Raw genomic sequence first — 26899 nt, 5'->3', positions numbered from 1 at the left:
TGTACAACGTTTTAATTCTTTTGAAATGTTTATTTCAATTAGGGAAACTATATGACCAGTAATGTTATTCTATATAATATATATTCTATATAATGATTTATTTCTATGTAATGTCTACATGTCTCTAACAGTTCAATGTTCTAGATATTACATTGCCTACATATGTTTCGGGTCCTCCCTTAATTTTTTTTGTTTTACTATTTCTTCACAAAGGTGTAGGTATGAGTGCTTAGAAATTCTTATCACATCATCTCTTTTTTTTGTTTTTTTTGGGTCAGTAAAACTTTCTTGTGAGAGAACTTACTAAGTGCACTCAAGTTTCATGTGTGTGCTTGAGTGAAGATTGAAACCCTACACAGTCCAGCATTCAACTAAGCTTGTTTAAGTTTAAATTTAGTATTAGCACTTATGATTTATGATAATGCATTTACAAGTACATTACCAGGTTCCAAATTCACACCATTGTTTGAACCCAGGGTTGAGTGAATATTTTGATAGCTCTACAGAGCTGTAGTGTTTTCACTCTTTCGGAAATTACCCTCTGAATGACTTACTTATGGTTGTCTCTTCGCATTAAACTGCGACAGAAGAAATGATTTTATGCACTGTGCGTGTATGTCTGTGGGTGTATTATATTACAGTACCTAATCAACATGTAAAGCAGAAGTTCTCAAATGAAACTTCTTATTCACCAACACAAAGGATTCATTAGCATTGATCAGTATATGACTGCAGCTGAACCTGAGCTTACCCCATCACACACACTCAGACACATTCGTCTTCGCTGTGTGTGTGTGTGTGTCCACAGAAAGGCTTTTGATTGGCTGATTAAGTGCATGAGTGAGCTCAGGTCAGTTTCAGACACTTCAGTCTGATTAAGATAGATTAGACACACTCTGTCCATAAAGCATATTCATTACTGGAGCAACAGGGACACACACACACATCTGAGCATTTGCTTAATGTACTAAATGAAAGCCACATTCAACATGGCCTGAATACATGAGTTCTTTATCGGTCTCATATACATATCAGTTGTCATTTTAAAAAGGTTTCGAATTTCGATGATGATGATGATCAAGGTCTGTCTCACCAGTGAGTGTTCTCCTCTCCGTCCTTCAGATGACAGGTGCCTCCATTCTGACAGGGGTTACTGATGCATGCATGAATCGGTTCCTCACAGTCTTGGCCCTATATGAACAAGCAGGTTGCATTACAAATCCACATCCCCACATCAGTCTTCCATACTTGCTTTTCCCCACGTACTGTACATGCGTTACTTTATACAGATGAGTGAGCATATACACGCATGCAGATATTTCAGGGCATTCCAGGTTTAGAAAATACATTTATATAGTCAGAGAGCAAGATGAAACTACAAAATTTTTGCAAGATAATTTGGATATGACTCCAGTTCCCCTTCTATCAGTTTTTATGTATTTGCTATTTTATCTGCCTGTCATGTGAAAAGTCCTTTCCTCGAACATGCCACACAATCCCATCATGTACCAACGGTGCACATATGGTTTAAAACAAGTTGTGGGTATGGTGTTAAATACCTTAACACAACCGCTAATGAGATGTTTTTGTTTGTGTTTAGGTGTGTTAGTACCTTGAAACCATATGGACAGGTGCATCTGTAAAAATCGACAGGATGGTTACTGCAGGTTCCGTCATTTTTGCAAGGGTTGGATAAACAAGGGTTACATTTTGCCAAAATGCTCACATCCACCGGACCTATGCAAAATGCAGAGGAAAAGAAGAAATTACACGGCATGTTATACACACAAACAGAAATAACACAAATATACAAGCAAACACTTACAAACACACATAGGATTGAACAGGTAAAGCATCACAAAATTGGCTCACAACTAACACAAGTCACTTTCATTTCTGAGGAAAGGTTAGGTGGCAGATACAGGGGTCTGGGTTTAGGAGCTTAGATTGGGCTCTTATTGACTTCCTTACCTGGCACAGGAAAACCACAAGTCCCCGACACCTCTACAAATGTACCAATCAAATCAAATTACTTACAATATTAATATCTGAGCATGTAAGCTAGTGTTAGAGTTAGTACTAATGCCCTCTCTGTGACTAGACGAGTTTGTCTAAAGTGTCCGGGTGGGTTTACCTGTGCATGTGAATTTCTTGGAGGGTGTAGTCAGCAGTAGTTTGTCGGTCATCTCTCCAGGACCGGTACACCGCGCAATCCCAGGCTCCTTGTAGCCACTCTTTACCCAGTCAGAGAGCCACTGCATGTGACAATCACAGTACAGAGGGTTTGCTCCCAAAGCCCTGCAGGAAACACACACATTACACATCTTCTCCAAAAAAATTGGATGATAAATTAATCAGTGAGGCAAAAATAAAATGAAAGTGATATTAAGTAGTGTGTGTATTGGCTCATTTTTCTGAAGTAACACCATCCAACAGTGACATTAGCGGATGAAGTTTCATAGGGAGCTGCCATGTGTCAGATCGTTGAGTTCTAATAGAGCATGAGCTTAATGGGGGGTAGTTCCTCCATGCTGCTCTGATTGGCTGATTGTCCTGCCAATGTGGTAATGCCTGCCTATCACGTTCAACAGTACGCAAATCAGTCTCTGTGAATCAAACTTGTGGAGAAGAATAGTCTAATTATGCACTTGAACAGCACTACATTTGGTCACGTTTGTATCGATATTAACTTCATATGAAACACAAAATGGTCTATTAAAGGTATTTTAGAGCCCTCAGAGCTGAATTAAACAGTTGACAAAATAGGCTTTTTAACAGGGCGGGGAAGTGTGACAATATACATTGTGAGGACGTTTGTAGTTATTAAGAGTCTATTGTTAAATATCTTGCCATTTTGTTTATATAGCAAAATGTCACGAAATTCACAGTACTTTAAATGGATGAAACACAGAGAAAATAAAGAGAAAATAAGAAAATTATTATAACTAGCATTATTTGAAGCAATGTACAAAAAAAAAAAAATAATTCACACGCTGGATGTGACTTTAATTTGGGATTAACTCTTTCCCCGCCAGCATTTTTTTTTTAAGTTGCCAGCAACCGCCAGCGAATTATTATTATTATTATTTTTTATGATTTTCACTAAACATTGACGGTCTCCAGTATATTTTGCTGTATGAATATTTTGATAGGTAATACACCAAAATAAAGATAAGAGCCTCTACTTAATTTTTTTTTCTTTTCTGTTTTATTCTAACTTGAAGCATTCTTTTTTTAACAACATTTGAGGTTTCATAAAAATGCATAATTTTGAGAATTTTTTTTTTTTTATCAAAAACTACATCTGGATAATATTCAGTACAATTATCAAAGCATGAATCAAGACAAATTGCTTGCATTAACACCTCCAAAGTTTGCACAGACATATACTACTTCCTGGATCAACATTTTTCTCCGTAACATTATGCAGTTTTCATTTATATACTGTCTATTGCTGATGGTCGATCGCATTATTTTTCATATGCATCTGTTTACATAAGAAATCGTTCGTTTCTCTATCCTGTTCATGTGTGTTTTTGTTAAGGAGGTTTTTGTACTCGTTCAGAAGATGTGTAATAGTGCCCCCGAGTGTATAACAGTGAAAACGTGAAAAGCCATAAAAACTCAATGGATAGGAAGCGTTGTCTTCTAAATGAAGAGATATCGATTCAGTGGTGGGGAAAGAGTTAATAAACAGCTATGTATAAACAATTAACATTATGATATTGTTTTTTTGATGACCTCGTGTGCAGTAATCTGAAGATTTGTTTTACTCAGCTGTCAGACATAATTACACTTATGAAATAGATCCATGGGATTTATATTTTTAAAAAAAGGTAATCGTGGGAGACCGAGAACTCAAGCAATCTGTGGCTGCAGAACCCAAAGTTCAGACAAAGAAAGTGTGTCAGTGTGGTTGTGTGAGAGTAAAAGAAAGAACCAAAGTACATCCAGCTGTCAAAACCTATTTGGTGCTCTCATAAGTGCTTGTGTGTGTGTTCATTCTGAGGTACTTACAGGTGGGAGAGCGAGGACAGATCTTTGAAAGCCCCATCTGGGATCACAGCAATATCATTACCATGGAGAGACCTGCAGAGAGAAGAGAGAAATGAAGCCATCCAAGAGAGTCCAAAACACATAAATCAAAGTCTAATAGCAAACACACACACATATCAATGAGGTACTCACAACAGGCGCAGGGACTTGAGGCCATCGAAAGCTTTTACAGGAATACACCTCAGTCTGTTGTAGCTTAAAATTCTGGGATGAAACAAAAGATATTACAGTACTTGCAAAAATGGGTTTGCATAGAAGCATCAAGCCATACAAACTTTAAATGTTTTTTTTGCAACTTTCAAAAATAAATTACTGAAATAAATTCAATAAGATAATCTAATTATTATCTAAATATATGTCTAAAATGATGTAGCAAAAAAAAGTCACCCCTGTATTTATACATACTGCACATACACTTTAGTGCACACATAATTTCAAGAAAAACAACACTGTTAAAATTCACACCCACACACATTTTTATGGTTTATGGGGACTCTCCATAGACGTAATGGTTTTTATACTGTACAAACTGTATTTTGTATCGCTCTACACCAACCCTAGACCTATCCCTTACAGAAAACTACTGGCAATTCTTTTATTTCATAAAACAAAGTTTTTTATGTTTTTTAAGCCTTTTGTTTTATGGGAACACAGGAAAACTTTGTTTACGATGTAGGACCCATGTCATTTTACACATTTGTGTCCTCATAAACCATATATACCAGAAGACACACACACACATACATTTTTATGGTTTATATGGACTCTACATAGACGTAATGGTTTTTATACTGTACAAACCATATTTTCTATCCCTATACCAACTCTACACCTAAACCTACCGCTCAGAGGAAACTTTTAGATTTTCTAAAAAACTAATTCTGTATGATTTATAAGCCTTTTGAATTATGAAGACACTGAAAGTGTCCTCATAAATCAAATTCACATTGTAATACCAATGTTATTATACAAATTTGTGTCCTCATAAACCACAGAAACAACCGCGCACGCACACACACACACACACACACACACACCCCCCCCCCCCCCACACACACACACACACAATGCACAGCTACAGGCATACACAACCACACTAGTGTTTGCACAAAAACACACAGACACACAAACCGAAGCCATAGATCATTTTGACACTCACAGGGTGAGCAGCTCGGACATGTTACTGAAGCTGTGGTTGGACAATGTGCTGATCTGGTTATTACTCAAATCGCTGCAAGAAAACACACACACACACACACACACACACACGCACACACACACACAAAGGCAGAGTGTTATGAGCCACAAGAAAGAAAAAAACACTTAAAGCCAACATTTAAGGGAAAATGGCAATAACACAATGTTGTTTAGCATAAAAAAGCAAAACATTCTTTATATGTAGGAGTTTTTCATTAATCGTTTTTCTTCTTTTTTCTTTTTTGGAATATTTAAAACTAATTATCCCAAAGAATTATCACAAGGAATTACATATGACACTGTACATGGTTTAATGCATGGCATAAGACAATGCACATGCAAACTTCTATGTTAAAGACACTAAGACGGCTGAACTTTAATGCAGTATGCAGTGACCTTTAAAACTGCAAACAGCAAACACAAAGCATGTACAATAGTAATGCGTTAGACTTGAAAACATAATACAACATACAGCAGCATTCAACATCTTGGATGCATTGCTTCACTTGAATGAACTTCTGTGGAAATTTGCATTCATGAAAATAATACCTTCAAATACCATGTCTTATAAATTACTCAAAACCAGAGGTTCTTAATCCTGATCCACATTTTGTATGTCTCTCTTATAAAATAATTAACAGCAACGTAGAATGAAAAAAATGAGCAATCAATCATATTTAATTGACAAATTTCCATTTTTGTGTGTGTGCTGTATAATGATCATTGTTAATTAGTACTTTATTCATTTGGTATGCTTGGTGGAGATGGAATATGTTCTCATAGCGCAGGAAATAAGGGGAGAAGCCAAAATAAACCCTCAAATTACAGCTACAAACATTTGGATTTTCTGGCATTGGCTGGATGTGAGAAAATGGATCAAACACCATATGTACAGAACTCCATTTAAAACAGTGCAGGTCTGCTACGATTGGCTGGTTTTAAAGGGGCAGGGCCCTGATAACTGTGAAGTATTTGTGATTGGGTGACCACAGAGAGGGCTGTACCTACATGAGAGTGAGGTGTTTATAATTGGATAGTTCCAGAGGGACTTGCGTGAACTGGTTGCCATCGAGATAGCTATCAGAAAAAGACAAACAAGTTATTACTCAAACACAGAGGAAATAGCACATTAGCAACACTGTAATGGGAGAAACTTCAAAGACGTATATATAGCAGCCGTGTATTATTTCAGACGTTAGATATGTTGGTGGAGACAGTTGGGTTTACAAAAAAGGTGTGCTTGGATCAGACAAGGGGATTTTTGGAAATGGCCATTTATTATGAAATCGCTGTGAGGTTTGAGGCTGTAGTGTGTTTGTGCACACTCACAGTTCTGTAACGTCTTTAGGAATGCCTTTGGGTAAAACCTTAAGTCCCTTATTACTGCAGCGAACCACCGTATCCAAACACGAACACTCAGCAGGACAGCGAGCCAGGGGTGAACAGCTATTCTCATCATTACCTGTACACACACAAAGAGAAAATTAATCAGCATGTTAATGCTCTCATTTATCAGAGGCCGGGAATAATGAAATTTGAAATGAGCTTTTCGTGATTGTTTTCATAAGCTTGCCTGAGTTTGTGTAAAGGAAAGATAACAATGAGCTGTGCTCAAGTTAGCGTAACAGATCTTATCAAAGACTTATTAGGACCTAGAAACAAGATCTTCTAACACACATGCACCCCCAAACACACTCATTGCCGTACCGTCTTCACAGGCAAAGTCTTGAATGGCCACATCTTGAATAGGGATCTCCTTAAGGAAGTATGGGCTCTGACAGCGGGGGTTACCCGTGACAATCCGCTTCTTACGGAGCCATTCCCCTAGCCAGGCCAGATGACAGTTACAGATAAACGGATTGGCCAGCAAGTTCCTGTGGGATCACGTAAGAAAAAAATATTTAGTAAAACATTCCAGAAGCTCACAAACAAAAGCTCATTTTCAAAACCGAATGAGCTGCTTGCGTAGGCACACTACTGTCTTGAAAGCCAGGCAACTTTACCAAATCAAATGGCAGATGAGGCGAGAGAAATGTTTATTATAAACTCAGATTTTGTTAAATAAGTAACAATGTGACCTGTTTTTAAGTTCACTGCTTTATCATAGTATTTGTGTTTTTTTCTTGTAATTTCATAATTTCATAAGTATCATGGAATTAATTTATCAAGTTGCTAATGTGAATCTGTATTAAGCCCAGTTTTCTGTATAAAATGCTATTTGAGTGAAACACTTTCTTTTTATGTAGATTGATTCATATTGGTCACCCCCTTAAAGGGACAGTTCACCCAAAAATGTAAACTGTGACATTCCTTTACTCTCCCTCATGTTGTTACATACCTGTTGTTTTTTTTCTTTTCTTATGTTGATCATAAACGAAGATATTTTGAAGAATGTTGGTAATCAAACAGTTGATGGTCCTCACTGACTTCCACGGTATTTCTTTCCCTACTATGGAAGTCAATGGGGACCACAACTGTTTCTTCAAAATTATTCAAAATATCTTCTTTTGTGTTCAGCCTTAATTACAAGCTTTAAGCAATTATGCAACTTCTGTTTAGAACAAAGAAGTCCATACAACACCTTTAGCAATAACGAAACAGAGGAATGACTTCATGATTTCTTTTTTCCTGCGGATGAACATTACAGCATTGACAGCCAATAAGAATCCACCCAACTTTAACAAAATTTAACATTTAAAGCAGCAGACATAAATACTGCATGTGCTAATACAAATATTGTTATAGATTTCATTACAGTTATCATTCTTAGTGTGAACAGGTCATTAAGATAAGGATGTTTCTTCAGAAGACAGTCACCTACTGTTTTTAGGTAGCAAGGCAGCTAGCTCGGTTTTGGGACAGCTTTACTGAAACAAAACAAAACACTGTTGATACTGTGATTTGATACTCACAGTGTTGAGAGGGAATGTAGTGTGTCAAAGGCTCCAGGGGACATGGAGGTGATCAGGTTATCATAGAGGGAGAGCAGTCTCACAGAGCTCAGACCAGTAAAACTACCGTTATTGACACAGCTTATCTTGTTACTCCTCAACATCCTGCACATGACAAACACACACACACACACACACACATAATCATTTAAAACAGCCAGAAGCTGCAGATTTGGTTTGGAACACACAGACCAGTGTGCCCACACCTGAGAATAAAATCATACCTAGATATTATTTTTTGATAGCATCTGGATGCATTGTCCTGAAGTTCAATCAAGTGATTCAGTCAAGTGTGCAAGCATGTGATACTCACAGTGTGCGGAGGCCGCTGAGGCCCTTCAGCATGCTGTAGTGGACACTCTCTAAGCGATTGCTCGTCAGTATGAGTTCATTCACTCCAGTGGCCCCCTCAAATGTGCCTTCCTCAATATCTGTGATCTTATTATTACTAAAATTGCTGTAAAACAAAGCAAGTTGGCATTGTACTTTTAGTGCTCTCATGATGGTGGCATAAAGGCTGGAATATGCTACATAATTTGGCGAAAGTCAGAGCCAGTCTGTAGATTTAAGTTAACAGATTTCATAGACAATCAAGTGTATGATGGTCAAAGACTCTGTTTTTTAAGCTTCAGACTATGATTCCATCCAGTCCGAGGATATCAAACATATTTGATATTTTGAGCCGATTTTAGATTGTGTATTGTTTTCATTTGTCACGCATCTCCTAACACCAAGGCGCATGTTTCTGCATGGATTCGTTCTGATCGAAATGACTTTAAAGTCTGGTAGTGCATGATCCTCAGTCATTTAGTGTATGATGGCCAGTTTTTCTTTTGAGACTATTAACATTCGGTAACTGTATGATGCTCAGTATTTTAAGATCTCATCACTTTTTAAAACCGTGTAGTGTATTCCAGCCTTTAACTGTATAATAACAGACGACAAACGCACAGAAAGAGACTTACATTTTGCGTAGCTGAGGAAGCTTCTTAAAGATTCCTGTAGCCTCCAGCACTGTAAATTCATTATTGTTCAAGCGGCTGCATAGAAAACGAATGAAACACACAGAACACCATAAATCATTTGTTGATTAATGAATCTGTATGTGTTTATATGTTTATAAGCAATAATGTATAGCAAGGTTGTGCACTATTCAGAATATAATCTATATTAACTTTCAATTATAAGGAATGAGTAGACAATGTTAAGTGAGTAAATGAAGACAGAATTTCATTTTTTGGCTGAACTAAACCTTATTAAACGAGAGACACTCACAGTTCTGCTGTATATTGAGGTATGTGGTCTGGAATCTTTGTGAGCTTTTGTCCAGAGCAGTCCACTGTGGTTCCTTCACAGCGACACTTCTCTGGGCACGCCAGGTCAGCGAAGCAATCCCCACCTAGTTTTGATCTGTAGTCTTCCACACCTATACACATAACCACACAGATATCACACCATTACACAACACACAATCCAATATAAAGTGTGTATGAGAGAAATAGAGGAAAGAGAGAGAAGGAGAGGACTACGTTTGGGTGAAAAGGTAGAGTGGTAAAACTAGAGGGTCACTAGGAAGGAGGACCTTAAATGTTAATTGTGCTAGACCAGAGGAAACTCAGTTATCACCATGGCAATTATGATATTATCATCTTAAACAACACATAGGGCCATGCTGACCTAGCCATGACTTTGGAGAGTTGTGTACAGACACACAGACACATGCTTATAAGTGCGAAGAGACAATGCACGTATTCTTAACTGCACGTTCATACAAATTAAGACAAAAAACATTTACACACACACACACACACACACATACACACACACACACACATACAAAGGTTGTTTTGTTGTTGCTTGCCATGCTGTAGATGCTGCAAGACCTTCCATGGTGCTTGACAGAACCATGTATTAGTCCGAGTCTGCAACCACATGGTTAGATCAAGCACAAAGGAAAACCCCGCTGAATTTCCTCCACAAGATACAGAGAGAGAAAGAGAAACAAAGAATTGAGAGCTAAAGAATGAGAAAGTAATTTGTTTAGCTGTGATAAACTAATGGAGAGCATGGTAGAGAGAGGAGATATGCAGGAGAAAAAAAGAGAAGAGAGAAACAGAAGAGTGTGGCAGGAATATTGCAGCTGTTGTACAGTAAATAAACATGAACCAGCAGTTATAGGCACAGTCAAACACACACGTACAGGTTCAATTCACACTGTGTGCTTCATAAACCTCTGAGCACATGTTCACATATATTTGGGTTCCTGGTCTGTGATTGGTTGGGGTTGAGGGGGGAGGGGCTTGTTGGGTGATGTCTTACTGGTCTTGTGTCAGTTACTTACACTTATTGATATGATGAATCCCTGAGTGTGTGTGCGAGAAAGGAAGAGAGACAATATGTAATACACTCAAACAGTCAAACCCTAATACCTGCGAACACTGGAAAACCTGTGTCTTAGTTCCATGCCACTGTGTGCTATTTGTGAGCATGCACACAGCAAGAGTGACACGCAAGAGTGATCAGGTTGGTGAAGCTTTGACAACAAATTAACATTAGACTGAAGCGCCACTGTGTGCTTGCTCTCTAGCAACAAATGACCGTATTTGTATTCTGGTTTTAAAGCACATTCACATCCCGCACGTCCTGATTTTGCCAAGTCCGATGTGTTCCTAGGTCAACATATTTTGTTGACCCTGGAACAACATTTTACTCCAAAAATATATTCTTAACCATATCCCTACACCTAAACCTAACCTTAACCATGAGTAATCCCTAAAATCAGATGAAATGATAGATGAATGACACTGATGTACAAGCACCAAACACTGATTTAAAGCATAAACTTCACAAAATCTATAAACTGGTTCTTCAAATCTGATTGGTTAATCACAATGTTGTTCCAGGGTCAACAACGATGTTGTCCCAGGAACATGTCTCACTTGGTAAAATCAGGTTAGGCTCCACATCCCACTTCTTATAACTATAGTATTCACATTGTTTTTTTTGTTTTTATAAAGCCAAATAATATTTTTTTTCAGGAAAACATACATTTAATTACATATTTACACAAGTTATATTATATTAATTATATATATACTATCAATAAAAAGTTTGGGTCCAGTAAGGGATTGTGAGAGTAAGTTAGTAAGTAAATAAATAAATAAATATTCAGCTTCTATTCAGTAAAGATACATTAAAATATGCAAATGACTTTTAAAAAATTATAAATAAAATCTGGTTGGAGGGGTTCAAAGGATCACCTTGTTTTATTATTATTTTTTTTTTTTGTAAAGAAGATTTTGAACAATACTACTGTTTTACTGTATTTTTGCTAATTTTTTTAATAATAATGTATTTGATTCTGATTAGATTATGAGTATTGTCATTGACCCACGGTCTACACAAGAACACAGCACCATTATGCTTTGCTCTTCTATGCAAATAAAGCAAAATTCTCTCTGCATAATAATGTGCATGTCATTTGCGTGCATTAGAGTAGTAGTCCAAAAGCTTTTGTGCAGTACACACACAGACAAAATGTTTAGTAGCTGAACATACCTGGTATAAAATATTGCTCTTTAGCTAAACAAAGAGAGATACACAGAAAACTGAGAGGAAAGCTGTGTGTATGTAGATCAATACATGAATATGAATATTGATCAAAGAATCCTGCTCATTTATAACACCACAGCGATCAATACTCAACTGTCAGACAGTAAACTAATAATACTCCACCCTCCACACACACATTTGAATCCTGATTTATAATCAGTTTAGACAGGAGAAGATAACTCATGCTGAGACCTTCAGAACTGTGTATATGTCTGTGTAAGTGAAAGCTGACTAAGATGTTAACACCCTTGACTGCGCGCGCACACACACACACACACACACACACATTCTCAGTGATGCTAAAGTCCATGGTCAATAATAGACAGGAACAGGTAGGGTCAAGACTTAGCATCTGTAAGCTAGTCTGGCAATTTGCAAAATATTACACATATTATGAACTAGCGATTTTCATAGCTGTGTGTACCTGAACAGCGGAACTTTTTGCTCTTGATCTGACCAATGCGTTTGTTAGCAAGCCGACGCGGACTGGTGCATCGAGCTCCGCTGGTCTCAATCGGGTTGTCTTGCAGGTAGTCAGCTAACCACTTCAAATGGCAGTCACACATAAATGGGTTCTGGGCCAAATGACTGATAAACATAAAATATTCAACAAAATTATGAATGACGGTCTTAAATAAAGTTAAACATTTCTTGAAAAACCAAATATGTTTTACTCTCAACCTACTGACCAACCTAAAATTTGACTGCATGCCATTAATCATACATGGGCCTAATATGCTATAGCAAGACTTTTTATAATTCCCTCAAATATGATTATACAAGGGACCTCCTTTCAAAAATATAAATGCAGCTATGTATTTTCATGCTTACATATTAATACTGTCTAAATGCAGATGATATAAATGCAAAAAATAAGTAAAGATGACATTACAAAGAGATGATACCCTTTGAGATGTAAATATACTAAAGACAAAATGGTTTATTGGGTAACAAATGTTGCTTAGTGGAACTCACAGTGTTTGGATGGCTCGGAGAGAAGAGAAGGTTCCCTTTGCGATGGTTTGGAGTTTGTTGTCATAAAGTGACAGAAGATTCAGATTCTGCAGGTCTTGGAAAGAATCTACGCGCAAACAGTTGATCTTGTTCGCATTTAGCAACCTGTTGGGATAAACATTCGCATGTGACATTTCACATAAATCTCTCAGGCAAACAGGAAAATCTATACATGAGTTGTAAATTGAGAAAGTATAAATGCCATATGCAAATAGATTAACATTTCTAGACAACTGAATGAGCGAGACTCGAAATCCATGCGGTCTCCAGACTCATTGACAGTGCCTTATAGGCGAACAAAGTTGTGGATAAACAGAGGCTTTATTTTACAAAGCAGCTTTCGTATAAACAGGATTTATATTTTCCGCATCTCCTGCAAAGCAATAAAACTGTGTGTGCGATGGGAGTTATTGGCACAAAACTTTTATAATTGTGAGCATACCATACACAAATGTCTGTTTCACATTAAGTTATTTCTGAATAATTCAAGAGTGAGAGGGATTACAATCTTTCTATATTCACTTTCAACACGGTCTGAGCTCATGTGAGCTTGTAATATTTTGTAGTACCCCCAAATTCTTATGGTCTTGTTAAAACCCTATAAATACTTGGATTAACAAGTATTTCCTAAACATGCTCCTCACATTCACACATACAGCAGAAGTATGTGGTACAGTGTGTGTGTGCATTTATGTCCAGTTGTGCTGTCTGTCATCAGGGAAATGTGTCCAGCTTATGGTCCTCAAGGTGCAAACACACACACACACACACACACACACACACACACACACACACACACACACACACACACACACACACACACACACACACACACACACACACACACACATTTGTCTTTTTCTATCATGATGTGAGCACCTATTGTTTTTACACTGGGCTACCCATACCAAAATTACAGTACTAACTGGATATTAAAATGAAAAATATTTGGGTAGCACTTTATTTTACAGTCCTGTTCCCCATGTACATACTATGTACTTATTATAGTTATTACAATAACTATGTAATAACTAGGTACTAACCCTGAACCTACTCCTAAACCTAACCCTACCCCATGTAGTTACCTTGTATTACCAGAACTTTCTTAGATAAATACACTGTAAGTACACTATAAGTACATGTTAGTTCATGTACTGTAAAATAAAGTACAACCAATATTTGTCTCAAAATAGTAGACTTTAAATGCAGCCTAATGTACTTGTCTCTATCAAGTATGTCATTAACACTGATTTAAATGACAATATTGACAATAAAAAGAGGAAAAATACCGCTCTTACCTTCTTTATTACTGACTGTTACATTGAAACAATACTGACTTACTGAGAAATACTGGTAAGATTCCACAAAACGTTGTTTAATAGCATATTCATTTTATTTTATTTTTTCTGTGGTATTTAAGATGATATTGAGAATTACTGGCATTGATATCAACTACTAAAATGTTGGTACCTTGAGCTCATGAAATTTCCCTTCACACAAACCATTTGGCATTATTAGATTTTAACTGAGTCATTATTTAGTATGATTATTAAATCCTTTTCCAATGGCTGGTCCTCAGACTTGGCAAAACCTGACCCACCCACACTCAGAGAGAAATAAACGCCCTTCCTTCATAGCATTTTCAAGCATAAATTCATAGAATGTGCATTACTCACAGTAGCTGCAATGAGAATAGTCCATCAAAAAGGCCTTTGGGAAGTTCAGTGATTTTATTCCCATATAAAACCCTGAAAGGCAGGAACACAAGGGAGCATTGAATAAAAGCAAAGATTAAAGATGTTCATTACCCACCCACACACACACAACCATTCATCAGAAATGGTTCCTCAAACAGAGCACAAGATGCACCACCACAAATCATCCCAGTGCAACCAGTAACGAATCATATTTAAAAACAAATTAAATCATACAGACCCAGATTCATGAGGTAAAATCATGAAAAACATATACGCAATAATCTTCTTAATCTCATATTCATTACTTTATCTTAATGGGCTGTAACTCTACACAGACTGATGTTGTTGTAAAAATGGGTGATGAATTCTGGCAAATTCAGGACTAATCTGAAAGAGCAACGGAGGGCTGAATATTTCTTGGCATTTTTATTTTTGAATGAATAATGGCATTGTGGCTTTGGCTATAATGCTGATATCCTTCATATATGCAGCCCACACAGAAACCTTACAAAAAAAGCTTCAAAATACAGAGCATCTGTCTTTCACATTGTACTTTTGTATGTTTACACATTCAATATTTTGACTAATTCGATTATTCTTTAAACTACTTCTCAGTTTGTAGCACACAATTCTGTTAACAGGCAGATTTCCCCCCAAAATAAGCATCTAAAAAAAATATATATATTCATCATTACTGTGATGTCATGTCAGGACTTGAATGTGTGTGTTCGCTTATGTTTCACATTGGATCACTCTTCTGGCTTGCAATTGTATTTTTTCAGGAGGAGAGATTTTAAATGGCTGGCTGGTGTTCCTAAGAGGCTGGTCCGAAGGGAACGACAGAGGGGGGGAGAACTGTTCCGCCCACTAAGTTCTGGCTCATTGGAACCCGGTCAGTAAAGTAAACCAAAAAAAATACAGAGACCAAGCAAGAAAGACATATACAACCCATCCCCCTAAAACTTACACACTGATGCCAGGCCAAAACAAACAGCTTAATGTATTTGAACAAGAGCTCATATTAGTGTGCTTCATATTCTAAGGGTTTAGCCATATACAGCATAGATTTATAATTTGTCTTGCATTTACCACGCTTACTTGCATACTTTTTCTTAAACAAGTCACATCGTATGAATTCGTACAAAACTGCCACCTTGTAAAAAACATACAGTACATTTCCTCATAAGATCAGTTCTCTTAAATTTTTTATTTATAAAACTGTCAATCTATTGAAATGAAAATGTCCTGTGTGTTTGAATGGTGGTTACGTTGACTCAGACTCTACGGGGGTTTATCTGCTCTGTTCTCTAAAAGCTTGAATGAGTCAGAGCATCAAAAATTGAAAGAATGATGGAAGCTTAATATAACTCTTACATTCTCTTCTCACGCACACACACAAATATGCATATATATATATACTTACAGAGAATTCAAAGATCGGAGACCTTGAAAGGAGTCTGAAGCCAATTCAGTTATTTGATTATTACTCAAATCTCTAAAAAACACAAAAAAACAAGAAAATTTTAGAAAGATGAGGAACGAGTGTGTTTGTGTGATTATGTATGTATGTGTGCTCACATGCACACACACTCACATTCTCCGCAGCCGTTTGTAAGGTGAGAATGCTCCTGGTGGAATAATCTTGATGGAGTTCTGCTCCAGTCGGCTGTGAACAGAGAGAATAAACCAGATCAGCAAACGGAGGGAACGTGGAAGAGGGAATAATCCAGGTGAGGCTAACTGGAAAATGACGGGCACTGACAGCAGTATTGAGGAGTTATTGGAAAAGTATGATGGGAGATGAGCGATGACTGATTTGGAATGCTACATCTTGGACATTAATTCTGGGTTTAGAGTCTGTTTTTGTCATACAGGCATTTTATATAATAAGAGGGGCACCAAGACAAAAGTGGGGGGAAATCAATGTGACAGGCACACATGTAAGATTAATGTCAATATGTCTGGGATGACTTTAATCACAGTGTAGCAGCTGCGTCTTTTTGCTGTAGTTCCAGTCTGAGACAGGGCCCATTTCTGGATGAGTGTGTGCTTGTGTGATTTGCTCAGACTAAGAACAAATCCAACATCTGTGTTCCATGAAAAATGGAATTATGAAAACACTGAAATTTCAACATTGCCTTAAAAGCGCACTCAGTTTTATTTTTTTTATTATTTATTTTTTTTGCATAGGAGACGAACGGTTATATTAGTATCAGTTACATTAGTAGTAAAACTATTGTATTTTACATTAAGTCGGTCACTTATAAGTCTGCTATAAGATTTAATACATGGAGTGGGTCACCTAATGGGACCATCTCACTTTATCTCTCAGATACTTTTGCTTAAGTAATAATTCAATAATGAAGCCTGTTACCCACTCAGAATAAACTAAAATAATAAATAAATTATAATAATAAAGACATTATCATGATTTTTTTTTCTCATTATTGTCACTACTGACACATTATAGTTCATAGTTGTGATGGTATTTCTTAGAATTCTGAGTTTGTATCTCACAAATGCGACTTTATTTCTTATTATAACTTTCTATCTCACAGTGTGATTATATCTCACAGTTTCAAATGTTACTTCAAAAAATTTTCTCAAAATCACCTGTTTTTAATATTTTTTTAATGTTATTTCAATAACAGGTTTATATATATTGATTATTAAGTGTATTTCTTCAGTTGAAAAGCAAAACTGATGTTTTGACTGTACTTTTGAACAAATGCACATGCACACATCGAAATCGAACTACAGTAAAACCCTGAAAATAAATTATTTTAACTGTAAAAAAAAAAAAAAAAAAAAAATACATGTAAGCTTATTTAATATACACATTTTAACACAAAATGTGATAAAATGTTGATGTTGTATAATTGGAATAAAAGCTGTAATTTTCCTACCTGCCAAGTCAAGTAATAAGAATCATAAATATATTATTCATTCAGTATTCCAGCATTCATCATATAGCAATTCGTATTTATAACGGCTTTGCCTTCTTGCTGTCTCTCTCTAGATATCTGTTCTTCTCTTTGACAGTAAATATGTCATGAATCAGATAAGCTCTCCAAAGTTGACAGAGCATGAAAACCGGCTCCCGCATAGGTGGACGAACACACACATACACACACATTTCATTCAGCTGGAGCCAAATGAGATAATCTGACTCATCTGCCAAGGCCCTGCATGCGGCTTTCAGAGGAAGAAAAACGAAGGGATGAGAGACTAGAAACTAGGGAAGAAAAAAGATAGACAATGACCCTGGCAGTGAGAGGCACAACAGTTTAAAAAAGATGTGGCGTCTCAATCCAGGCCCCGTTGGCAGAGTGCTGGCTCACAGAAGTGATGCCATTGATAAAATAAATCCATTTCCACACTGCATTAATGCGCATGACTTCAGCATGGCCTCCGTAGTTAAAATACTTGATACAGATACAACCCTGGCTGTGTGTATGTGTGTTTGTGGAATGTGGAAGCTACATCTGTCAAAAAGGAGGCAGACATCAGACTGGTGCCAAACAAATCCACCATTACACTCAACCAAATACAAGACTGAGGAAGGCATTCTTTATAAACATACAGTCGTCTTGCAGGTGACAGCTCTAATGTACATCAGTGTGTGTGTGTTTCTAACCGAACTATTCCTTTATGGATACTCTCAAGTGGAAAATCAGAAACAGATACAATATTTTCACGAAATAATATAAAAGTTATTAATAATAATAAAACACTGGAAAGTGTATAATATAATATAATATAATATAATATAATATAATATAATATAATATAATATAATATAATATAATATAATATAATATAATATAATATAATATAATAAAAATAATATAATATAATCAAAGTTGTGGTTTATTATACTGTGTTGTTATAATTATAATTATTATTTATAATGATCATTTTATCAGTACGATACCTTATAGACAGTGATGTTTATTGAATATCTATATAATCAAGTACATAGAACTTAGTTTTTTACACTTATTTTTTCCTTGTTTATTAATAATATAATATAATATAATATAATATAATATAATATAATATAATATAATATAATATAATATAATATAATATAATATAATATAATATAAACATATATATAATCATATATATAAGCATTTTAGTGGCACAATTTAATTAGTGTATTGTGATCATATTGATCGTGTGTGTGTGTGTGTGTGTGTGTGTGTGTTTACCTATTTATCCATATTTTAAGGACAAATTTGAAACCAGAAAAGAGTTAAATCAGACAAAATATCCCCAAAATAAAATAATATTAATAAAAATACAAAACAAAATTTGATTTTTTAAAAACCCTGTTAATGTTACATTTATAGTTGTATTAAATACAATAAAAGTCAATGTAATGTTCCCATTTAGAAAATATAGATACAATAGATACAATTTAGAGAAACTAGCTAAATAAATATTTGGGTGTGTGTAATGTGTTGTGTGTGTGCTCCTCACTCACATTTCAGTGATGGTTTCTGGCAGGTTGGTGGGTATTTCAGTCAGTCCTTTCCCCCGGCAGTCCACGATGTTATTACTGCAGGTGCACAGCTCAGGACACTGCAGCACACTACAGGATGAGTGTGACTGGGGCCCTAAAACACACACACACACACACACACACACAGATGACAGGGATGCAGGGGGATGTGCTACACAAAGGAAGGTTGTGTTTGAAGGTTGAATTAAATTCAAAACAACAACGACAACAAAAACTTTCTCAAGCAAGAAAGTTGTGGACTGCATATTACAAATAAATGCAATTTGAAGTAAAAAAACAAACAAACAAACACATTTTGCCCATGTTATTTCAGCACAGATAACTTGCCTTCGCTGAAGTCTTGAAAGCATGGGCAAAGAAAGAGAACAGCCGAAAAAGGAACAGAATATGAAAGCTTTGACAAGACAAAACAGCAAATCCATGTATTTATTCTCTTTATACTCACAAGCTCTTATCTCCTGTAAACAAACCACACAAATAGAACACACGCAAATTTACCTGTACACATAAACTCTTTCTTCTGAACCTCAGCAATGTTGTGGCCCCTCAGAGAGGGCGGAGCCATACACTGTGTGTAGAGGCCAAGGCGGGGCCTCTGTCTCAGCCAATCAGAGAGCCAGGCCACATGGCAATCACATAGCAGACTATTTGAGTGCAGACGACTAGAGAGATGGAGAGTCAGAGAGAAAGATTCATTTGAAGGTCCAGTGCCTGTCTAAGCTTGTACATCGGGAAAAAAAAACAGTGTACATGTGTGTAAGAGAGTATTATCAACTTTAAATCTGACCACTTCTTGTTCAATAATTACTGACATTTACTTGCACACAACAGGCAAACACACATAATGTGTGAAATTCTCTGTTGACTCTGGTGCTTCTCTGTGGTCAGCAGCTTCAGGAGTTCTTCTCTTAACAATAATAATATTTCAACTAAATATAAAGCATATTTAGTGTAACTGGCTTTGGAAATCTGAAGTAACAAGCCAATGATCTTTTCCAACATGACATGACAGTAGAGCATCTGTTCAGAGAGAGGATAGAGTTTATTTTGTGGGGTATTTTGTCATGGCAGAAACCATCACTGTGACTTGTGACCAACTTCGTATTGAACAGAGCTAGAAAGCACTGAAATGGACTGCTCTTGTTTTATCTGTCTCCATAATTATTTCCTTCCCAATGGTATTTGGAAAGGCTTTTGTATAGGTTGGGTAAAGAATTAAAGCGACGAAAATCATTGCAGTTCAATGAAATGCAGCAGAACATTCAAACCACTTCAAGTTTCACAATGCTATCATGTTATATTATCAACTTGCAGAAACAGAAACAGAAGGTGATCAATATAACTTCTATATCACCTTGTCACTGAATTGCTATATAATTTATTTTTTGTTTTGCATTTAATGATTACGTTTAACCCCTATTAAACTCCTACCTATGAGCATGGAAATAAATGGGTAACTATCGGCAAAATGTTTAACTTTTAGAGTTTTCCAGTTTAAGTAATTTTGTTATGTGCTTTTGTATGCTTTTTATCTAATATTTATATTTTATTTTATTTCAGCTTTATTTCAATCAGCAAAAATTATTTTTAATACCTTTAGTTTTAGTTACAACAATACTGTATGGTAACCACAGTATAAGTATAGGTTTCATGGTCTTAATGGTCCTTCCCATCTTGGCATTCACTATTGCTGATGTTTAGTTAACAAGGACCAGAATACCGATATAGCAATTACCTACTTTAGCTCATCACGTAAATAGGATTAAATCATGATCACACACAAAGAACTCCAATCTACAAAATGTATGCTAATGAAACATACATATTAATGTGGTTATTACACCTTATTACCTCATAATCACACTTATTAAGGGCCAGCATGATAAGTGCTGGATAACATGCCAACGACAGTCTGAAGAACTGGTTTAATGCAGTGTGTGTGTGTGTGTGTGTCTGTGTGCGTGTGTGTGTGTGTGTGTATGATACTCACAATGTCCTAAGCTTGGGCATGTGGTTAAAACTGGCCACTGACAAACGAGAGATATTGTTGTTGTTCAGCGTGCTATGAAACAAAGAAAGAGAAAGATATGAGGAATAATGAGGAATATTTCACTGATGGAAAGCGCATGGTTACCACAGCTATATAAAGATGATCAGTATAAAAAAGATCATCTTAGACATTCTGCTAAATAACTAAATAACTCTGTTCTGTGTGTTTGAGAGTGAGTAAATGATAACATAATTTTGGTTGAATTATCCTTTTAATGTTTTCCTATAACAACATTTCATACATAAATGTGTAGAACTGAACTTTTTTCAGTATATCAATATGCCTTCATGTATGTGCTTATGTTCAGGGAATCACTTTATAGATGCACATCTGATATTTAATACAGCTCATAAATTATTTTCTGTCCATTCGTCACAACGCATCAAAATAATCCTAATAAAATTGATTTCCATTCTCTCTAAAAGGATCATTCCACTACTCCAACTTTTCAAAGCAGGTATGCATTTTATACAATCATTCAACACTCAGCAGGCATGATCTGACAGCCAAACACAGCATGTCACCTACAGACAAATACATAACAATTTAACATGAATATACGATATTCTAATCTCAATTTCAATGTAAAAATCAAAACAGGAACAGACCCAAAACCTGTGTGGCCCACTTTTTACCCAAGTCTAATAACATTGTGATATCTAAAAAGATCTCTGCAGTGGCTTTAATTCAACAGAACACAATCACACAAGTTCACACACACATGCAATGCACTTACAGTACTTCTAGGTCCCGCAGAGCTCTGAACGCTCCGTCTTCAATGCAGGAAATCTGATTAAAGTCCAGCTGCCTGAGAGAGAAAAAACAGAGAGAAAATGTTTGAAGATGATGATGTCGGCTCTTCTGCTTGGTGTTCAGTGATTATGGTAATAGAGTAATACGCTTTCATAAACACTACTGATCCTTACTAAAACACACACACACACACACACACACCCACACACATCCTTCTTTCTCCTGTCATTCAATCTGTGTTTCTCTCTCTCTCTTATTTTTTTTGTAAGTCTTTCTCTCTTTCTCCCCTCATCACTATTGTTCAGTTTCCATTCTTTCTTCTCAGTCTGTCTGCTGTGCTCTCCTCCACTATTGTCTACCTGCACTGCCCACTCCTCCTATATGGGTTTGTGTGTGTGTGTGTGTGTGTGTGAGAGAGAGAGAGAAAGATGGTCAGTTTGCCTGGGCATCTCATTAAAGCACACAATCATTAATTGAAAGCTCTCTCTCTCTCTCTCTCTCTACTTCACAAAAAGATACAGAAGACTCACAGGTTTTTGATCTCAGTAGCTCCTCTGAACGCTTTTCTGGGAATCCCCTGGATTTGATTTTCACTCAGGTCACTGGTAAATAAAGAAAAAGAACATTAACAATTATAAGCAGTTATAAAGACAGATACTGACATGTAGATCTCTTCAAAGCAGAGTGTATCATTCTGTATGAATAAAAGCAAAGGCAGATGGAGACTTTTAAATATATATTTTATTTTACCCAAAAATGACCGAATAGGCAAAGACTGATTATTTGACCATGCGACAAAATAAATGCTTTACGAATCCTAAGATTGGTCTCGAACCACAAAAATCAAGCCCCCTTGCAGTTTTATATAAATGGTCAGTATTAAAAAAAAATAAGACAAAGAGAAGACTAGTGTTCTAGAGAAAAATAAAGGGATGATATAATTAATCACTTCACTAGTGTGAAATCTGCACATAACTAAAAGCCTTCAGTTCAAATAAAACAAAAACACAATATCACATACAGTAGTATTCAACATTCATCAACATCTCCAGACACTGTCAGCGGGGATAACATAAACAACAGAAGAAACAGAAAGCAGGAAGAAAAACAGGAACAAAATGAGAACAGAATGAAATATAACCTTTTTCAAATATATCAGCCAATAGATGCAATCCTGCACGCTTTATTACTATCAAACATTGATGTTTATTTACTAAAGCAATGTTTATCAGCTGAATATAAGCCAATACTGTATACGACAGCTAAAAGAAGCATTTCACTTTATTTTGATGGTCCCTTTAACACATTCTGTTGACTATAATTAATATTTATTTTATATATCTACTAACTATCATTAAAGTGTTAGTAGAGTATTAGTAGACTGGTAGGGTTAAGGCCTGCTCACACAGGGTTAGAATAAGTTGACATGAAAATGTTGTTTGCATTTCTGAATTATGTGTGTATTTCAGAATTTGGTGTGCATTTGTGAATTTTGTATGCATTTGTGAATCCTCTGTGCTTTTTAAATTTTGTGTGTGCATTTGTGAATTTTGTGCGCATTTGTGTATCCTGTGTGTGTATTTATGGATTATGTGTGTGAATGTATGAATCCTATGTGTGCATATGTGAATGAAGTGTGTGCATTTATCTTTACTGAGACTCTTTTGGCTCCATAACATGTACCTGCAAAGTTATTTATAGTCAGTAGAATGCCTGTAATGAGATCACAATAAAGAGTTAGCTGATATTAAGCAGACTGTCTAATGAGAGCAACTTGACATGTAGGTGCAAAGTTACTTATTGTCAAAAGAATGCTTAAAAGAACCGTCAAAATAAAGTCTTACTGAAAGAAGAAACTCAACAAATATGCACACACCAAACTCCAATGCACACAGTTATGATGAGACTAAACAAACATTTCAAACTGAAGCCCCAGGTTCTTTAGGCATCAGAGCAGATATTTAAACAGCCTGGGTAAGTCTTCAGCGCTCTTTAAAAATGTCATCTTGGCATGACCTGAGCGTGAACTGAATGGGAATCGTCTTTAATCAGGTTCATCTGTGCCTGTACAGGACACCGACACCGATCTGTGCGTGCATTTATGAGATCAAACGTACTTCTGGATTACAGCACAAACATTCCAGCTGTCATCGTTATGACAGCAAGACCAATTCAGGCACAGACAAACTATTTAAATAAAATCAAACAATTACAAAAACCTGTTCCCAGTTCAGCAGGGTGACTAACATCGAATGAAGCACCACACACACACACACAAAGACATGGTGGGAGGTGAGCTAGACAACTAGGGAGGCTCTCACACACACACACACACACACACACTTCGGTGGCAGCATAGTGTGGAACACCCAGGAGAGCATCAAGAGCAGAAAAAGAATAAGAGAATTAAAGAGAGAAAAAGAGTGTTGAATGATGACCCCTGAGCACCTTCAGAGGAAGTGCTTCACTCGCCCCCTTTCTCTTTTCAATAAATGAACAAAAACGAACAGAAGCTTAATCCCTGCTTTCATCCCACTCTCTGTCCTTCACTTGCTGTCACTTCCACTCTTTCTTTTCTCCTGCTGTGGGGAAAAAAACTCATATCAAACCATAAAACACAGAGAGAAGTTCTAATCTAATCAATGTGTCTCTTTCTTTCTGTTACCAGTTACAGTGTGAATGTATATAATGAAGAGCTATGAAGAGCCCACCTGTACTAATTAACATCAATTAACTTACTCCTTTCAATGAATTGCCACTAAAAAATGCTAGATTTTATTTTTCAGGGCTCACATGATCAGATTTTAAGTCCCGGTCACGTGATCGATTCTCCATTCAGCAGTTCCCAAAGGTTGACCTTTGCACCCTTGGAGTGTGCATGTGTGCGGGTTCCTGTGTGTGCGTCTCCGCAGGGGGTGACTTTAATGAAGTGTCTTCCCTCACGCAAAGCAGACTCTCAAAGACAACCCTCTCATTTATAGACATACACCCGCACACACATACACACACAGCATGGGACCCTTACAGATCATGAATAGCCGGTTTAGCTAGCCAGATCTGTCAGTCAAATTCCTCAGCCGTCAATCATAATGAGAGACAGACACTTAGTCTCCAAAAACTAGACACTGACCGTAAGAGATCAGCTCTGTGTGTGTGTGTGTGTGTGTGTGTGTGTGTGTGCGGCAAGGTCAGGCCAGACAGAGATAGATTGTCTGTCGGTTGAGAGCTCTATTCATCGAGATTCCATTGTCATTTTCATGAGTGGCACATGACAGCACCAATCACAGAGCAGCAGGATTTAAATGAAAATGCCAGGGAGACAGACAGGTATTATAATATCAAAAAATATTCTCTTAAACACACACACACACACACACACACACACTTGTCTGCATGTAACCGCAGTGATGGATTTAATCTCCATCCACTAGGGGGCAGTACAATCTTACCTGCATGGACAACCAAGGACAGACGCCAACATTTTACACTAAACGTTTTTGTTTAGGTTTACTTATGTCTATTAACTTCCTAAAGGTTATACAGGCGGCAATGGCTCAGAATTATATTAATATTGAATAGAATTGTTAAATATTAATAAAAATATTATTAAATTATTAAAAATGACAATTAAATCCTGTCAGTGATTTACTATATATTTTGATTCAATCTCAAAGCTGGTGGGGGGAAACATTATGAAACATATTATATATTTGGCTGATGAATTTTAATAATGCAGTGTGACTTTTGCCCTCTATTCGTAACTGATTTGCTCCATTCACTAATAAGTTCCGTCCACTCCCGACCAGGGCCGTCGTCGGGGGAAGGGAAACCAAGAATGTTGTCCCGAGCCCTGTGACGAGGGGGGCCCACTAAAGTGCACTATGCTATAGCCTTCTTATTGGAAAAGGGGGCCCACCGTTTAACATTTTGTCCTGGGCCTCGAGACTTTAAGTAACCAATTGGCAATGCATTTTGCTTGGTCTTAAAGTTACTGTTTTAAATGGATGCCTGCCTTTTTTTCCATCGCACTGTGGTTCAGCAGAACAACACTTTTCTAAAACGAAATTTAGTTTTTACCCTAATAAATCTGTGGTGGAATAAACCTAGAAATTCTACAAAAATGAAACTATATTACCACAAAGCGCTCAACAAAGATAAAGAGGAAAAGAAGGAAGCAAAGAGAGGGAAAACTGATAGGTTGGAATGAGTGGAAAGTGAGAGAGAGAACAGACAGACGGAGATGCTATCACATCCTTGAGCCTTTGATAGCAAACGTTACATTACCACCAGTATGACGAACCAGAAACACTATCTCACCAAATGATACGATAAGAACACAAACATCAGAGCTGGAAGTGTTTGGATTTGCTTGGACAGCATCGGAAACGGTTATTTCACTCAGACGGCGTGTGTAAAGATTTTACATTTGAGCCAGGGTGAAATAGACTCTCACTGCCAATGCGTGTCTGCTCGGTATGACTGCAAGTTGATTCATTCTGCATTTGTACACCATTTTTTCAAGACTTGTACTTTTCTTTCTTCACATTCTGGTTGTTTCTTTATTCCTTATCGGGTTAACTTTAGTTATATACACATATTTAAACAGCATCGATTAATCACCAGATTTTTGGCAGTTTTGATTTATTTAAATTGGCTGATACTCCTTCTCTTTTCGCAGTTTTCTTGTGCCAGTTCCAGTTCATAAATATTATGTAAAATTTAAAGTTGGAACGAAAATGCACTTTGCATTTTGCAATTGTACAATGTAGATCTTATTTTGAACATGCATGTTTCACTGTTTTTTTGTCTTTTCTGTCTTTTTTAATGTTTCATGCAAATGTCATAATGGATCTGCTGCTGAAAATCTCTTCTCCAGACTCCAGACTTAGTTCACTTAAATGTTGTCCCTCTAAAATGGGCTGCATTCATTTTGGAGTGCAACATCCTATACTCATAGTCTTTTCAACAACTGATGAGGTTTGCAATAATCTGTAACACTTGGAGGTATGTCACAGTATGGACTAAAAAAATTGTCTAATTC

The 26899-nt window shown here is 36.6% G+C and overlaps 1 protein-coding gene across 5 annotated transcripts in view; it reads right to left on the bottom strand.

The window, feature by feature from the left end:
- Window positions 1-26899, bottom strand: part of slit2 (slit homolog 2 (Drosophila)) — a 76228-nt gene that overhangs the window by 9589 nt on the left and 39740 nt on the right. For 3 of the 5 annotated variants that reach the window (XM_052546466.1, XM_052546469.1, XM_052546471.1), the window contains exons 5-28: window positions 22389-22460; window positions 21842-21913; window positions 21046-21117; window positions 19554-19717; window positions 19017-19149; window positions 16122-16193; window positions 15951-16022; window positions 14507-14578; window positions 12792-12935; window positions 12241-12404; window positions 11763-11786; window positions 9480-9630; window positions 9170-9244; window positions 8518-8661; window positions 8166-8309; window positions 6961-7127; window positions 6583-6715; window positions 6262-6330; window positions 5216-5287; window positions 4189-4260; window positions 4018-4089; window positions 2135-2298; window positions 1613-1737; window positions 1094-1191 (exon numbers count right to left, since the gene is read on the bottom strand). In XM_052546466.1, the coding sequence (XP_052402426.1) occupies window positions 1094-1191; window positions 1613-1737; window positions 2135-2298; window positions 4018-4089; window positions 4189-4260; window positions 5216-5287; window positions 6262-6330; window positions 6583-6715; window positions 6961-7127; window positions 8166-8309; window positions 8518-8661; window positions 9170-9244; window positions 9480-9630; window positions 11763-11786; window positions 12241-12404; window positions 12792-12935; window positions 14507-14578; window positions 15951-16022; window positions 16122-16193; window positions 19017-19149; window positions 19554-19717; window positions 21046-21117; window positions 21842-21913; window positions 22389-22460 (2547 nt within the window). The remainder of the gene's footprint in view (window positions 1-1093; window positions 1192-1612; window positions 1738-2134; window positions 2299-4017; window positions 4090-4188; window positions 4261-5215; window positions 5288-6261; window positions 6331-6582; window positions 6716-6960; window positions 7128-8165; window positions 8310-8517; window positions 8662-9169; window positions 9245-9479; window positions 9631-11762; window positions 11787-12240; window positions 12405-12791; window positions 12936-14506; window positions 14579-15950; window positions 16023-16121; window positions 16194-19016; window positions 19150-19553; window positions 19718-21045; window positions 21118-21841; window positions 21914-22388; window positions 22461-26899) is intronic. The other 2 variants (XM_052546468.1, XM_052546470.1) reach the window with 1 other exon arrangement.

The sequence above is a fragment of the Carassius gibelio genome, chromosome B1, assembly GCF_023724105.1.
Source record: "Carassius gibelio isolate Cgi1373 ecotype wild population from Czech Republic chromosome B1, carGib1.2-hapl.c, whole genome shotgun sequence".
NCBI classification, from domain to species: Eukaryota; Metazoa; Chordata; class Actinopteri; order Cypriniformes; family Cyprinidae; genus Carassius; species Carassius gibelio.
The sequence above is the reverse complement of the archived record's forward strand: the minus strand, read 5'-3'. Positions and strand labels throughout refer to the sequence as shown.